This window comes from Pipra filicauda, unplaced genomic scaffold (genome assembly GCF_003945595.2).
Source record: "Pipra filicauda isolate LSUMZ 115617 unplaced genomic scaffold, ASM394559v2 scaffold19_size4547281_pilon, whole genome shotgun sequence".
Taxonomy (NCBI): domain Eukaryota; kingdom Metazoa; phylum Chordata; class Aves; order Passeriformes; family Pipridae; genus Pipra; species Pipra filicauda.
Genome location: NW_024104309.1, coordinates 401,319 through 418,828, shown reverse-complemented (window position 1 = coordinate 418,828; position 17,510 = coordinate 401,319). Strand labels below are relative to the sequence as shown.

General features: G+C 38.3%; 1 protein-coding gene across 3 annotated transcripts in view; it reads right to left on the bottom strand.

Moving 5' to 3' along the window:
• OSBPL9 (oxysterol binding protein like 9) overlaps positions 1–17,510 on the bottom strand; it is a 59,679-nt gene that overhangs the window by 40,105 nt on the left and 2,064 nt on the right. For all 3 annotated transcript variants that reach the window (XR_003544129.2, XM_027739411.2, XM_027739414.2), the window contains exons 2-3: positions 10,105–10,155; positions 5,838–5,916 (exon numbers count right to left, since the gene is read on the bottom strand). Coding sequence is in view for 2 of the 3 variants with exons in the window: in XM_027739411.2 (XP_027595212.1) it covers positions 5,838–5,916; positions 10,105–10,155 (130 nt within the window). In the remaining variant the exon portion in view is untranslated. The remainder of the gene's footprint in view (positions 1–5,837; positions 5,917–10,104; positions 10,156–17,510) is intronic.

The window sequence follows — 17,510 nt, the reverse complement described above, 5'->3', positions numbered from 1 at the left end:
TCAACCCATAAATGTACCTTTGGGTGGAAAGGTATATTTACATACCTTTTGTGTGACAAAGGAAATACACAGTCAAGTTGCTATTAGTTCTCTCTGGAAATTCATGCACAATGTGTAATTTTGTAATTAAACAATTCTCAACGTAGGACAATCTGCAAGTATCTGTTTTTTCACTAGAGAATAATATTTAAATATTAATAATAGTAACACTAAATAATATTTCATATGGTATATTCAGTGAAAATGGCTTTTAAGGTATGTTTGCATTTAAAATCAATCACAGAACCACAGAATGGCCTAGGTTGGAAGGGACCTTAAAGATCATATCATTCCAACCCCCTTCCATGGGCAGGGACACCTTCCACCATCCCAGGTTGCTCAGAGCCCTGTCCAACCTGGCCTTGAACATTCCAGGGATGGGGCAGCCACAGTTTCTCTGGGCAACATGTTCCAGTGCCTACCACCCTCACAGTAAAGAATTTCTTCCATTGCAGATCACATTGATAGAGCTCAAAAGCTACTAATGTGAGGTAGAAACCATATTTTGGTTTGAACTAAAAAAATTGAAATAGAAAAAGAAAAATATAGCCATTTTCTTAGCCAATAAAATAGCTCTCAATTTAACAGGTTAAACTCAAGTTTATTGCTACTTGGAATGTCATGTTAACATGGAAGGAAATGAGTGTTTAACCATTCGGTATCCCTCCCCTCCTTAGAGTGAGACCTTTTCTAACCATTTCTCTCCTTCCAAAATAGTTGCCAGTAGATACAATTGAGATAACAGACTCATACTGATGCCAAAAGTAACAAGCGATAAATATACTCTTTCTTCCAGAGGAAGGAAAAGAGAAAACAAATGGATGCCTCACACAGACACTGTTTCAAGGTATTATTTGTTTCAAGGTATTATTTCTTTGCTACTCTGAAGTTTAACACACATTTTGAAATCTGCAACTTCAATCTCAAGAAATGGAAACCCAAGAAGTGTTTATATACGACCACAACAACTGAGTGCAGAGAGTCCCATTAAAAATGGGAAACTAGGGATGAGTATAGACAGTTATAATACAGGATGCTGCAGGTGCAAGAAGGAGCTGTGTGAAGCAGGAAAAGCACAACCATGCACCGCTCTCTGTGCTCTGGTCACAAGTTCCAACTGCTCAAAGTATCAGTGTAATACATCAATAGCAAAAAGAGGGTAGATGGAAGAGAGAGGGAAGGACAGAAAAATCACTGCAAAAGCTCTATTTTTGCAGTACTGCCAGTCAGTGGAGGATGAGGTGAGGCCCAGACCTTTGTGCAGCCCAGACCTGGTCAGGTAAAAGGAGGAGGACAGGTAGTTCAGCTCTGGTGTTACATGTATGAAGAGAAGGCTGGAAGCTTTACTCAGCATAGCAGCTCATCCTCCTCTGCAATATAAAAGCACAGTTGAGCATAGCATAGGGGAATTCACTGTTGCAGCATCACCAGAACCCTAAAAGACCCTGCAAACATTAGCTTAGGACAAACGATGCAGTCACAGCACTAAACATCACTGAGGAAACCAGCACAGACCAGGATTTCATACCAAAATCTCTCACTAGGCATTTTTTTGCAATGTAGGCATTTAATATCAGATTAAAAAGTTCTCAAAACCTTTTTTGGGAAAAGGTTGCAATTTATGAATCGTTATTTAAATTGGGTAATGTGATAGATAGACTAAAGTGTCTCTTCATACCACAAGGGCAACCAGTTTCCTGTCGTCTATTTGGTGGACAATGTCAAGGTTTTGTAGAAGACTATAAATATTGACTATTTTCCCAAGTAATGGGGAAACACAGGTATAGAACCACTATAATTAATTTTGATACTTAATACAAATACTTAAAATCTCAAATTCTGATACAGCTCAGCAACTAAACCCTTTGTGGACCTCAGTATATCCTTAATAATAACTGTCTCCCACATTAACAAAAATTCCCTGCTTTTGTAACATTAAGGCCCCTTGCTGTGCATATCTCCCTTTTTCCTCAGCTGGGATGGTAGGCAGACATAAATCAAGCTAAAAACTGGGGAAGGATGGGAAAGAAGGTGAAATCTACCTTTAGCAGCTGACAGCTTTCATGTAACAGGAGAATAAGTTGCACAGCAACATTCATGCTTCATTTCTCAGATACTTTTGTGGCAGGCATAGGAAAGGAAAGACAAAAGCCAAAGCAAAATCATCTCAGATCAATGCACTGGACTGCTTCCAATCTTTCAATCCTTTATTACACAAAGCAGGAGACAAAACTGATTCGCCTTCCAAGGAACTGTACTGCAGGCTGTAAAAATAAGAGCTGGGTTTTTCAGGTAGGAGTTAAAAAATCTGAACTCCTTTTTTCTGCACACAATGTGCATTTAGTGTAGGATTTCAGTCCAAATAAAAGCTATTATGGCTTCAGGTTAGACAGCAAATCAAACATCATGAAGAAATACAACAATAACCTTGCTGGACTCTCTTGAACATCATGTTCCCACTCTTCAATTTAAGCCACAAGCATCCCAGTGAGCAGAAGGAACAGCTAAGTGATATGAAGGAGAGAAGAGCTGAATTTCCAAATGGAAAGAGCTTATAGTCTGGTGATGATATGAAGATGTTAAAAGAAAAACAAAAACAAACAAACTCCCCACAGTGTTTGAAGGTTATGGAACATGTACTACAGCAAGGAAAAATATATCATCAAGAAAGAGCTTCTGACAGGAAGGTAAATTAAACTAAGAGCATTATCCCAAATATCTTATAGCAACTTGAATGGATTTTTGCATCTAACTGAACAAACCAACAAGGGAATGCTTTGAGATCTGCCTAATTCAGAAGCCTTACAAGCAAACCATGAAACTGGATATAGAGCATGACCAAAGGAGGACCAATTGGGAGATAAAATACATAACTTTTAAATACCTTTTAAAATTTCTGAGGTCATTCTGCCTCCACTCACCCTCCAGTGTGTACAGGTATCAATACAGCTGTCCATAACAATAACATAAAGGGGAAAAAAATCTGCTGGGCACTCTGGCAGAGCTAAAGTTAAGCTGACAGTAAAACCAAAACATGCTGTTTGTTTTACTGCCTATATCTATTCAATTAACTTTTTTCCTTTATAACCAGGTAATAAATATATGGATCCCATTTGGGATGTCCCCAGTCATCATTCAAAACCTACACTGTACTTGTAATAAAAAGCTCTTAATTTTTACTAATGTTCAGTACAGAGGTGGCCACTAGGAAGCACAGTTGAGAACAGAAGAGAGGAAGACTTTCACAGGCAGCAATAAAATATGAACTATACACAAGCAAGACTCAAAATTTATCATTATCCAGTGACAGGCAAATCTTAGTGGGAGATGCTGGAGATTTAGCACTTTGAAAATTCAGTTACACACATACACATATGGGATCAACATCCATGTGAGAAGTTGATCAGACACTTTAAATGACTTATTTGCCCTTCACCTCATTACTTACATCTCTAGAGTTTTAAGTCAGATGTGCACATTAAGATATAATCAATTAATCCAGTACTAAGGTTTTCCTTCTTTTCCCAAATTCAAATTCTATCACTGCCTGCCAGCAAAATTTTACCAATCAGTACTTAAAGTCTGAGTGAATGTAAATAGTTTTCTTTTGGAGCCTGAAAGAAAAACCGTTCCACTGCAGATGGGACCCTAACTTAGATACAGATCAGCAAATCTTTGAAATCGTGTTTTTTTAAAGTTCTGGTTTTTTCCCAGGGAGGCTCCAGGTTGTTTGGATCCCTGGCTGACTTTGAGAATGAAGGAGGAAAGAAGTGACTGTATCTTTAAAAAAGTTGCCATTTCTGCAGCAGTCTTCTCTTGTAGAAGACTTCTTTTGTAAAGGGTGAATGTATTTATAGCTATGACTATCCTGCAGAAGAAACATTCTATCTGGATCAGGTATAAAAAAATCTTAGAAAGAAATTGTTAGGAATATTGTATGTTTTCTTGAATTATTCCCAGAATCTATCCTATATAAGCCTGTGTAACACTGAATTAATTTAATATAATGAAAAAATGTTTTGTGTAAATATGACATAAGGGTTGCATGAGGTGAGAATACATTTAGAGTGGCTGTAAGAACTACAGATATAGTTCTGCTGAGCTTTTTTACACTGAAATATCTCAGCACTAATATCTTACCTGTCTTTTTACATTTTTTACAATAAAGCCACATATATTAACACTTTGCTTGTATCATTACAATTTCCTGGATATCAGCAACGTTACCTTCATAATATGCTAACAGAAAAAGCATAATACAGAAAACAGTGTACAAGATCTTAGCTGTACATTAAAAGAGCATACATAGATCCTAGGAAATGCAGAGAAATTGAGATTATAAAGCACAAGATGTTATGTGACAAAACTGGTGTTCAAAAATTATCAATATTATTGAGGGTAGAACATTACTTGTATCATATACTATCAGTTTTAAGACATCTGATCACCCAAAGGAGAATATAGCATAAAACAAACGAGATGTATTAAAAAAGGTCTATCTTAGTAACTAAAGAGGAGAGATTTCTAGATTTACCTGTATCAAGTTCTCAAATATTCAGCAGTATTTAGCTTCACAGTACTGAAAGACTGCACTAGTACAGCATTCCATTACTGCATTAGCAATTAGCTTGCATTTTATCAGCTATCCTTGGGAACAGTAGATTGAAGTATTACTGTGAGCTCAGCATTATGAAGGTATGTTTATGAGGCTTAATGCAGTGAAAAGCCAGACAGCAACAGCATTTAGGAAGAACTGTAGCACAAGGAATACAGAAGCCAGTGACAATATGGTGTACAATTAATACTTATCATTAGAAACAGTTTCACAAAAACAACAGTATTAATGACAACTCCCATTTGCAAAGCACTGATTTAAAAATATATACAGTACAACCCAAGTTATAGAATTGATTCAATTTATATATATATATTTAATATGACTGTTTAAATGCAAATGTGCCTCTTGGATATTTACAATTTTCTGCTCCATGCAAAGCAATTAAATGATTTAGTCACTACATTTTAGAGGAAAAGCAAAAAGGATAACAAATGTTAGTTGCAAAATATTTTCATCGCACTTCCCCAGGATTTTAACATTCAGAAGGCAGAAGTTCTCTAGTCAATATTAGCACAATATTTTGCCCTACTGCTGCAGATACAATAATTTAAGGAGTACATAACAATTATACAGGACCTTACCCTTTCTACCGGTGAGCCATAGCATGCAATGACGAAACATAGCAGTGGCAGATGGCATTGGTGTTAGGAAATGTGAATAAAAGGATAATAGCAGAGAAATGGTGACTGGCAGACAAGACACAGAAATGTAGATGAAATGAATGCAAGCTGGTAAATCTTGAAGCAAAGCTCCACCGTTAAGCCAAATGTTGCCTCTAGTCTCCTCATAAGCGAGCATTAAGTTCTATTTGGATACAAATTGCAACCTTCAGACCAGTCTTGATTCTCTTCATACAGAAATGCATAATTGTATCTTGATAACGAAGATCAGAAATGTTTTGCAAGCGAAACCCATAATCAGAAGCACATTACTTTCTCCCCTTGAGTGATTTATTCTTTACATTATTAATCTCTAAATCCTGCCAGAGCTACAGTCTCTTTCTAGCACATATGTATCCACTGCAGATGTAAATCCCTGCCTAACCTGCAGCACCCCTGGATCCAGAATGTTCTCAGTGTGCTCATTCATGCTGTTCTGTTGCCAAACATTTAAAATCATCCATCAAATGCAAGTGGAATCTATTATAAGAAAAAAAAAACAATCTCTTCTTTCAGCTCACCCTGAAAATGGAAGGTTTTCTGATCAACAGTTATTGTGAAGGTGCTGTCGTCCTCATCGTCTATACCAATCACAGCTCCCTGTGAAACAAAGAACACAATCCTGATAAGGCAAGCAGTGACATCAGCAGCACACACTCTATCACTACACCACTGGAATTTAAAAAGCTTTGACAAATTAGAAGCGAACCGAAGACAGTAAAGAGCAGAAGGATTCTCTGTTTAGTCAGAGGATGCAGTCAGTTCTTTAAGATAATAAAATTTTAGTTGCAGAAAAAAACCAGTAAAGGGTCGTAAAGCCGATTTTCTGGATAATAATATGCATCTTTTACTTTTGTAATGGAGGTGGTTTTATGCTGCAGCAGCTCTCTACTACATTTCAACTTACATTTTAAAGAAGAGTGAGGAACAATATTTTATATATACTTTCCATGTATAAAAATAATAATTCATAGATACTCTACAAAAAGAAGCTCTTTACCTGATTTTATCTACCACTCTGTAATAAAAAATAAATCATTCTACCAGAATGAATTTGGTCCATCATGTCATGTCACTGGTACACTGCATGATCTAATTTTCAGTCCCTAAGTAAATATTAACAGTAAGTAATCAGGATATATCAAAATCAACTAGCTTTGTCTTCTAATTCTTCATGAATCATTAGAAGGAAATGCAAATAAATTACAGAGTTAAAGGCCATCTGTGCTTAGCTATTTACAAATCTAACCACATTTTCATTCCCACCCCCACCCCCACCATTTAATAAATAACAGTTTCACCCAAGAGAAGATAACACTGAAGAAAGAACCATTCCAGGCCTCTGACAATTCTAATAAATTATAAAATTTAATTCAAAAATCACCCGTGGGTTTACTCAGTTTCTCTTGTTCTCCAGGAGATAGAGCATCAGGATCTGTTGTATCCTTCCCCCTCCCACAAAACAGCCAGCCATCACTGGAAGGTGCCCATATTGAAAGGGTAAATTCTGCCCTTAGTCTCAGAGTAAACAGTGAGTAACAGTACTACCAGCACCTGTCAGTCAATTCCAAGCAGTGCTTCATTTCACTCAGCCAGGTATCACACAGCAGCTGCAGAGCAGGGGTCAGGTATCACCAGGCTGGCCAAAATCTAAGGATTCTTTTGATCCAGACTTGGGGACAGAAGGATCTGAGTCAATCTTACCCACACACATTCCTCAGAGCCCCTACATGAGGACTGTGGCCAACAGGACCAGCTCATGCATGGCTGGGACTACCACAGGCCCCACAAGACAGAGTGGCAGAAACAGGTTCTATTTAAAAACAGCTCCAATCATATGTAATCCAAGGTTATATAGCAGGAAAGGATAGCTCCAAACTACTTTATTTCTTCCCTCCGCGGCCAAAAATGTACCAATTAACTTCTCCAAGAGTATCTTCCATACAGGCTTTTCATGGACAGCTCTGTGTTCACTATAAAAGAGGCCCCTAAAAAAGTGTACCCAAGCCAGTATAATTCTGAATATTTTTAGTGCTAGGACGTAACAACCACCAGATGACCAGCCACTACATTCAGAGACTATCTGGCAACCATGCAGTGTGCCAGTGACATGACATGATGGGTTAGATTCATTTTGATAGAATCATCTGGGTTTTATTAAACGTAACAATACCAAAAAAAATGTCTGGCACTTTAAGTACATGTTTTGTTATGCAATAAATCTGAAGATCACTGCAAGTTGTATAATATAATTTTCCTCAACAGTTGTATCATAGAATTATAGAATGGTTGAGGTTGGAAAAGAGCTGTAAGATCATCAAGTCCAACCGTTAACCAGCAGCACCATGTTCACCTCTAAATTATATCAGCGAGTGCCACACCAACACATCTTTTGAACACTTCCAGGGATGGTGATTCCATTACTTCCCTGGGCAGCCTGTTCCAATGGCTGACCACCCTTTCAATGAAGAAATTTTCCCTAATAGCCAATATAATCCTCCTCTTGAGGCCATTTCCTCTCATCCTGTCACTTGTTACCTGGCAGAAGAGACCGACCCTCACCTGGCCACAACATCCTTTCAGGGAAGGTCCCCCCTGAGCCTCCTTTTCTCCAGGCTAAAGATATCAAAAATCTGTAACTGAGACACCAAGAACACGACCAAGATATTCTCCCCAGAGAATACAGGTGAAACTAATGTAAGGCTAAACATAGACTAGGACAGCCAAGTCCTGCCCCATCCTAAGTGTGGGAGAAAACTGAGGAGCAAGGAGAGCTCTCCACGGCCTGTGACCTCAGCACAAACCTGCATGAAGGGCACACACTGCAGCTGCCACACTGAGGCAAAGGGTCTGAGCCAAAAGCACAGAAGATGCTTCTGTTGTTGTGCAGACAACAGGAACGAAAAAAACTAGAGTGCAAGTTTAAGTGTATATTCCAGAAAACTTTAGGGCTTAAGCATAGTGCAGATGACACTCTATAAATGCATCTTTCTAAGTACACTATGACAGTCAACAGAATTTGAAGATGAAGCTTCAGACCTATAATATGTGTTTCAAGAGCAAAAAGGTGAGGGCCAAGCTTTTAAAAATCCACTCAAGAGAAAAGGAAGTATTTTAGCCAAATTGCTTAAATTATATGTTTGTTTATGTTCACACCTACAGTAACAACTCAACAATTACTCTAAACAGAAAACCTCTTTGATAGAATTTCAGACTGCAAAAGCCCATCTGTTCAGCTATCAGTATCACTGTCATCTGCCAGAGAAGCTGCTGTACAAAAGCAGAAAAAAGAAAGATTCCTTCCTCCCTCACAAAAAAAAGTCCCAAACCCCACACATATTCAGGGAAAGGCTGGGGGAGTCAGTAAGTCTTCAGAAAACTCCAAAGAATAGTTTGTGATAGAAGAGTGGCAGATGGGGGAAGATAAAGGGATTGTTTCATGCTAAATACATATAAAGATGGATCATGCAATATTGAACAGACTGTTCACTTTTAATATTTCCTAAACTGGCAGGCTGAGGCCAACCTCCACATTGACAGGCTCACAGCACTATTAAAGCAGGCATGGTTTTTCAGACCAAATTTTTCTGCCAAGGCAAAAAACATCCTCGTGAATCTTTGGAAATGTCATGTTCTAGACAATGGTTTGAGCTTACATTACTCTTAGAGACATACTAAATTAAAATACCAATAAATGGAACAAGGGAAAGTGCAAAAAAAAAAGTAATCTGGAATCCAAGTGAATGGAGATTCTCTGAGTCTCAGAAGACTGAAGATACCCCTGTATTAAGGCCACAGAAAGACTAGAAAGGGGTAACAACAAAAGGAAGGAGTAACTGGAAGATGCAGAGTTCTGCTGCAATACTCATCACAGTGTTGGTCAGACACAGAGCCCCTTCCCTAGACTTCTCTTACTTCAAGACTCAAAATGCTCCCATTCATACCCATTATCCTCCTGACTCCTTCCCCCTGTTTACATCAGCTCTTCACAAGGCTGCTGCATTCTGGAGCCAGAGGTTCTATGAGAAATGGGAAAAAATATAGGAAAAGGACTTGTGCAAGAAATATTTTCAGTGTGTGCATGAGCACAGTAGAAACTGGACACCGCAGCATTCCCACCTCACTTCAGTGCTACCAATTCAAGCTACAACAGCAGCACTTAAGGTTAAATGTCCCAAGCTTAAGTGCCTCAAACAGGTAATGTGCAGCTTTCCCGGTCTGCATCACTTTACCTCTTTTCTCCAATCTGTATCCACCCCCAGCTGATATTTCAAAAACTCTGCCAGCAGTGCTGTCCCTTCCCTTTCCAGTCCCTCTGTGTTTCACTAAGCTCCAGCAGAGTCAACTGGCAGGCCTAAGGAGTGTCCAAACAGGCAGGATGGAGAACACAGTAACAGAAGAAAGGCAAATCAGAAAGACACAAGGACTCCTGTAGCACAGAACAATATGTATATACATATACAATACATATATACCTCCACACACACAGGAATGAGAACTGCAAGCAAAAACTTTTTCATAATATGCTACCCATCTTACTCTGTCATGGAATGTTTTTTAATATATCATAAAATGTATAAGGTTTCTATACACTATGTAAATTACAGAACATAATTAGCGCAGCACATCACTTGACCTCTTATGGTTTCTTTCTTTAAATACTGTCACTATTTCAGTATTTTGCAGAGTCAGGAATAGAGCCCAAACCTCAAAGTCTCCTTGCAGTTCTCTCCATTAGGACATATTATACACAGTAAGTCATTAAGTACTGAATAAAACAACACTTACCCTGAGTCTAACACACCCTCGGCGTGAGCCTCTCATCATTTTGTCTTTCGACTGAAACAGAAAAAAAAAAGATCAGTGGGTTAACAAAAACAGTAAGAAGAAAGTTATTCAAAGCAATGGAGAAAAGGATTTTTGCATAATGTTTTATTGACTGATTAAATGAGATGCAACTTCTGTTACAAAATAGGATAGTTTTCACACATACCATGGTATGGAAAACTAATCCTTAAAATATAAGAACACGATATCCCTCTTCAAGAAGTATTCTAGATACCTTCATGAAATACTTATAAGATGCAGTCCATACCTATATAGAAAGTAAAAAGTAGTGAAGAAGAAAGGACTTGGGAAATACTAAAAATGAGCAGTATACTGATTTACATCTTCCTCTTTTCTCTCTTACTCTCAGAAAAGTGCCCACAAAAGAAAATCCAGCTGTGCAGGTAGAATTGTACAAATGGAATTATATCTCTGTCAGAAAGTTTCCCCGATTCATATCCCTTTTATGCAGATACAAATTCCATTTTTAGACAAGTTTCTATGCCTACTTCCTAGCAGTACAGACCACTTTCATTACTACAGTTAGAAAAGTTATGTTTAAAGCCATTTAAGCAGTAAGAGCCCAGATCAGAAAACAGGATTCCCATGTCCATAACCAGTGCTCAAACCTGTAGACTAACCTACCTTGCAGCTAAATTACTGAATCTCTTCCTTAGTATCTGTTTGAAGCACTGATACCCCTCCCAACCTCCCAAAGAGGGAATTCTAAACAGCCAACTCACTTCTAGCTTGAAATTGTGATGCTTGAACTTTCAGCTATTCCCACCACTGACTCAGGCAGACTTGTCAGTAACCATTGCTATTGGGCAACAGGGGCAAGCCCAAGCAGCACACACACAAACTACTTAAGCTAAAGAAGAAAAAGAAAACATTTAGGTCATCCTAAATATTCAGTTTTCTGATAAACTCAAAACATCTGCTGTTTTTTAACTACACACACACATACACAGAGTTTCCGTTTTTTAAACGATAAATTACTTGACATTGTAGCCTCATCTAAAAGGTAGTCCTGTCTAATACAACCCCTTCTCTCTTACCATCCAGATATTCAAACTACATTCTTTCAAGTCAGGAAAACAACAGCTGCCACTGTCATGAACAGATTCTCTTGCTGTCATCTTCTGAAATATCCATGCAATTCCATCAAGAGAATACACTGATTTTATTATCACCAGACCTATTTTCACTGAAGCCATAAGACAATGAAATATTGTTGACATCAATAGAAAAAAAAACAGACAGGACAAGAAGTATGAGTCTTAACAATAACAAATTATTCTTCATCCTCTACATATTTGAGATAGAGCTACAAGGAAAGCATGAAGCAGTCACAGCAAGTCCTATTCACTAATGTAAAAATACACCACTCGGGGCTTCAAATAATGTTTTTTCTGATCCCCCATTCAATTCAGGCTCTAATTTATCAGAACTGTCTTCTGAATGTTAGAAACCATAAGTATGAATCTACTTGTTTTCACATCAATATAGTTTAACTGGTTAAAGTGAAATGGAAGTAAAGACCAGCAGTGCATCCATAATGTATTCTGCAGATACATAATTTATTTTTAGATTTCCTGAATAAAAACCTGTACATAGAGAAGATCTTGGAGGGGTTTTTTAAACCTCAAATCCAAGAAAGGATCCAGTAACAAAGTTTCTCCAATAATTTCCTATCAGAAACTGTGTATATTCAGGGTATATCTCACTAGAGTTCACCTTTACTTTTTATATTCACTGCCTTGAGAGTTCTCCTAAAATGGGAGGACGCTTCTGAGAGCTTATCACTCCCTCTGGTGGTTTCTGAAAGAAATATTGGCATAATCCTAGCAGGAAAGAAAATATCTGGACTGAGGCTACAACTTTGCAGCAGCTGCAAGAACCGGATCAGGTCTGGCTGCCCGGGTCACACACACCAGCAAAGCCCTTCCAGCTCCTTGTGCTGGGCACAGGCAGGAAAAGCAAAGGCAGCAGAGGAGACATTCAGTTTGGTTTGGTTTAGACCCTCAACCAAGCAAGTGCAGGGAATTCCAGAGCTTGTCCTTGAGCAAGGGAAGGCAGAATCCCTACAGCCCTCATTTCCACCATGCAGGCTGACTATCAACCCAGTGCAAAAGATACAGTCAAAGCCCTCCTTTTTCTGGTACACATTTTAATGGAATGGAAATTAAGTTTCAACATGATCATGTTCTAAGTCTGCAAAAAGATTCACAAGATAAATCACAGGTCAGAGTGTGGGCCTATATACTTAAAATGTCACCATCTTCAGACAAAGATTTACATGCTTAATACCAATTATAATGAAGAGGTAAATCTAATTCATTTTACCTAACTGGAATAAAGCACCCATCATTGCAGTATCTGCATTCCCTGAGCACTAAAGCACAGAGCTGTCATCACACAAAATGCTGGATTCTCTCACTGGCAGACAGCAAACCTTGCACTGACTGCTGCAGCACAAGACTTTAAAACAGAACTCAGCTGACATTTTAGATTTGCTCCCCACCTCCAAAACTAGGATTTTATAAAAAATATAATTTAAACAAGTTTCGGCTTTCCCTTGTTACCCTTTGGTTGAAATTAGGTTATCCGATATGTCCTATATTTCATCAAGTATTCTTGGACAAATAAAGCCATCCCATAACAAATAAAGCCATCCCATGTTTTGAGGAATGATTTCATTTCATTGAATAAAATTTCATACAGCAGAAGGACATCTCTGAATGGCTAATAAAAAAGCCACATTTTACTTTCTTTTTATATTTAAAGTTTTAATATGCAGCTGTCTTTTTTCAGTGATCAGTTTTATAACCAGACAAAATTACATTTTCCAAAAACTTTCAATACACACTGTACTGATTTTGATGATAAAGGACTTGAACGAGCTACAATCAGATAGCAATATGAGATAAATTTCAACTGAAGCTCAAATAAAAATTTGTACAAATGAACAAAGCTATACAGTATTACTGAAGGGGGAATGTAGGTATCTCCCAAAATAATATGGCCTTTATTGCTTTCTCTTTTACATCCACACAGTGAAGCTGATCACATACAGAACTGATCTAGCATAAGGCAATTCAGGTAACCTACAACTTCTTAGAGAAATGAAAACAATGTCTGGGTCTACCTATGAAAACCAAAACAAAACAAAATTAGAATCCTAACTCCCAAAGGCCCCTAGCCTTCCTTCCTATTTGGAAATTCTACTATTTCTTTCATTTAAGTTTTAGCTGTTGCATGGGAAGTTTCAGATAAACCCCAGCTGCCGTCTGCCTCCAAAAGTCCTGAGGCACGAGCTCTGCCTGCGCAGAAGTGCACAGAACTTGAAGAGGTGCATTTGTGACTCACACAGTGCTGTCATGGAAATCGCTAACATAAGTACACAGATGAGCAAAACCACTTGGGACATTCATTTCCTGTTAGGGATGAAGAACCTGGAACAAGCTGTATTTATAAACAGAGATCTTTGCGGTTTAGCTACATCTAAAAGAGAAGCTTTAATTTGGATCACTTTCCATAATAGTCGTTTTTCTCATCTAATGCTAAGGCAACCCTCATGTTTCAAGCTGAAATAAAGCTCAACAATTTAAAGACTTTACAGGAGCTCCCTGAGCCCAGGGACAGCATCTCACAGCCATGTTTCTGCAGCTAAAGCTGGGACTTTTGTGGATGCAGACATAAAGCAGGAACCCAAACACTGCAGGGATAATTGAGGGTGCCACTGGGGCCCATTCAATCCCAACAGATGAACAGATGCCATGTATCTATGAAATTGGGAAGGCAACAATTTATGGGTCCTGGCATAGAAGAGCATAAACTGCTTAGAGAATTCTATAACTAATACATGTGAAGCCTTAGTTGAATAAAGGTGTAAGAGATACAGCACAATCATAGGACCCTCCCTTCAGCCTCTCCCCCAAAAAGCACAGCCACAGACTAAACAGCCTATAGCAACAACAGGACCAGGTGTTGATCACCAGGCTGACCTTCTCAAGTTTCTAAATATTATAATTGCTATTAAAAGATCATTCTGTATAATTCTTAGTTATTTTAAATGAAGCTTATTCATTAAATTGTCTCTCTCACATGACAACTAGTCTCAGCTCATTAGTCTCAGCTCCATTCACAACCTGCATCAAGAACTTTAAAATAGCAGAAACCTTAAATTAAGTTGTAATCTAACAACAACAAAGACTGATCCTCTACATTGCTAGTGGTTTTATTCTGCATGCCTAATAAAGAAAATATAAAAACATGCAAGAGATGAGATTTTGCAGGTAAGTGAACAGATTTATTACTGATCCACTGTTAGCACATGACCTATACTCAGAATTCTGATTTGCCCACTGTGCCCATGATCTCTCCAGATCCTACACAAGCACCCAACTACATCAAATTAATGGAGCCAACAACAGGCTGGCTTTGAGGGGATAGATGACACGTGGTTTGGAGTGCCAGTAGTACAACATTAACCCATCAAATACTTTTGAACAAAATAGGTAAAATATGTTTACAGTGCGTGTGGATGGGAAATGCTAGGGGTTGCACTCAATTTAGTTTTGCATAATAGCCATCAATGTTTTTTATCCTGTGCCCATAAATTCAGAATTATTTTTATTATTCCTAGTTTGCATATAGTTTTGTCTGTTTTTAATAGATTCACTGAGCTGTTTGCAGGGCATGTTGCAAATCAAGTTATTACAGGAAAAAAGTGTCACTTGATCTGAGAATGGAAAACAGAGACCTCAGAAGGAATGTGTGTGCAAAAGCAGATGTATTTTTTTCCTGTTTTCTTGGGATTTTTGCACGTAGCTGTTGATTGAGAAACTGTATTTAGGAAAACCATTCAACTGTAAGTCTCTACCATAGGGGCACTGAGCCATGACTCCAGCTTCAGAGGCATCATCTGAAATCAAGTCAACAAGGTTTGTTTTTAGTTCACCACCAAAGATTCATAAAACTTCTCCAAAATTTGAGTCCCTCTCCTCAACATCTGAGTTGTACAATCCACGAGCAGTTCTTCAATATAGTACAAGTACAGTACAATCAGTATTAAAGTTGCTAACTAGTAATAATCTTTAAAAAGCATGCGGGGGGAAAATATTTTTATACTGCCAGAACCACTCTTCCTAACGAGTGTTTCCACACAGTTTTTGCTCCTGAAAGCATTCACCCAGCATATGTTTTAAACGTAGTTTGATGGGATGATTAACAAAAGACCAGCACTTAAATAGATTCTTTAGGCATCTATTGGTGCAAGAACCATTAAGGTGATGGGAGGCTCCCCAGTTTGGTTTCAAGAATACACACTATGGAGCTGTCATGCATGACAATTTTTTCTGGCAACCCTCATTCACTATGCAAGGCAGCTGTTTAAGCCTAAAACATTTTGGTCAGTTCTCCTTTCAATACCACCATATGTCAAAAATCCACAAAGTTTTAAAATACTTTAAGGAACTGACCTTCCACTGTACTGGCCCTGGGTTTAGCACCGTTTGCACAGCTATGCCAGTTCTGCTTTCAATTTATTATACAATTTAAATATTTATTTAAAGAGTACACTTAAACCAAGAATTTAAATCAGATTTTCAACGTTGAGTGGTTTTCTGGATTATTTCTGCAGGATTCCCAAGGGTTATCAAGGCTGTAGCTGATGTGTATTTAAGACAGCACTTCGGCCAGAAAACACAAACAAAAAGCAAATTGCATTCAACTCCCTCTTCCTCCCTGGCCATTTCTTTGTCTTCATGCTCTCTTCCAGCATGTCATCACACGTTTTCACACTGACATGCACAAAACAAACGACAGAACAAATTCAGCTGAAAAAATAAATCAGTACAAAGCTATTTTTCAGCTGGAAGCCAGTTCATGGAACAACTTTACAGCTCCTGTGCCAGCAGAAGGCAGGAATGAGCCACTTGGAGACTTGTCTGTTAAGTATTGTCAGTGCAGCCCACTATACACTGAAAATCCATAATGCTTCAGGAGACTTTTATTTGCTATCCCTTCAAGAGAAAACACTGGTGAATTCACAAATCAGAGACTGCTGAGGGGGAAAAAGAAATAATTCATCAAGCCATTGGCCCAACTGATCCAAAATGGCACAACATCAGTTATTTCATATTTTGCTCTTAAAAAAGGTGACCATTTACTGATACCACACAATCATTTATTTGAGCAAAAACATGTAAAGAAAGCATTTGGATGAGTCCAGATCATACTCTCTGAAATATAGAATTCATAAATACCTTCACACAAATGTAATTTTAAGCAAATTTGAGGATGAACATTTCTATTCTGAAAGAGCAAAAACCAGCTGAATTACAGAAGAAGGGGGAAAAAAGCAAACAATTTGGCATTGTGAAAGTCCTTTGTAAAACAGCTTATAAATGCATGTGAGAAACATTTGCTACTAGTACTACTAGTGTTTACTGCAATACAAGTAAGTAGAGAAGAAGGAATATACGAATGAAAACAGAAATAAGTGTGAACATTAACTTCTCTTTTTCCCTTTCTGAGTTAGACTTGATGTAAAATCTTTTGCCTTGCTCCTTTAAAGTTCTAATCACGTTAGAAATGGATATTTAATTGAATTCATTTGCTTTTGCTGTATGTACTCAAAACATACTTAGGTTGCCCTTTATTCGTTTTACCAAAAGACAAAGTATAACCCTTTTTTTTTTTCCCCAGAGAAGTGCAATACGACTGCACACTAATTCTGTTTGAATGTTTATTTCACATTAAGGACATTTTTCTGCAGCCTATTTTAAGTAACTACCAAAAATGACTAAATACAACAGTGCAAGAACAGGCCTATGAAGAAACATATTTGTGGATCAGGCTCTGGTGGAAAGTTCAGCAGCATCAGGAATTATTACCCTGCATTTTTCCATAGCTCCCCTGCCAAAGGTTAACAGGCTGTTGGATCTGCTGGAGAAACTGTTCCCTGCATGCACAGCTTTTTGGATTAAAATGGGCTGAGGAGCCTGGAGAGGGGATGAGCAGGTACAAGCTGATCGGACACCTGTAATCCGTCCTATCAGCAAAATTGCGTCCAGATTGCATTGTACAGCCAGGGTGAAACCATCCCAGCCCACCCCACCCATGCATTACAGCCATGGGAAGGGACAGACCGAGGCTCAAACCTTGCCCAGTCACACTCACACAAGCAGAGCAAAGCAATTCTATTGCCTCAGACTGAAACTGGCTCAGAGGGAACACAGCACATGGCCCTGTGTACCTGACCGGCCTTTAATTCAAAACACAGTGCTGCATATACAGACTCACAGTAGGCTCTCTCCCCATATAAAAAAGCCCCCAAACGTGCTAACATTCCAAATTTATGT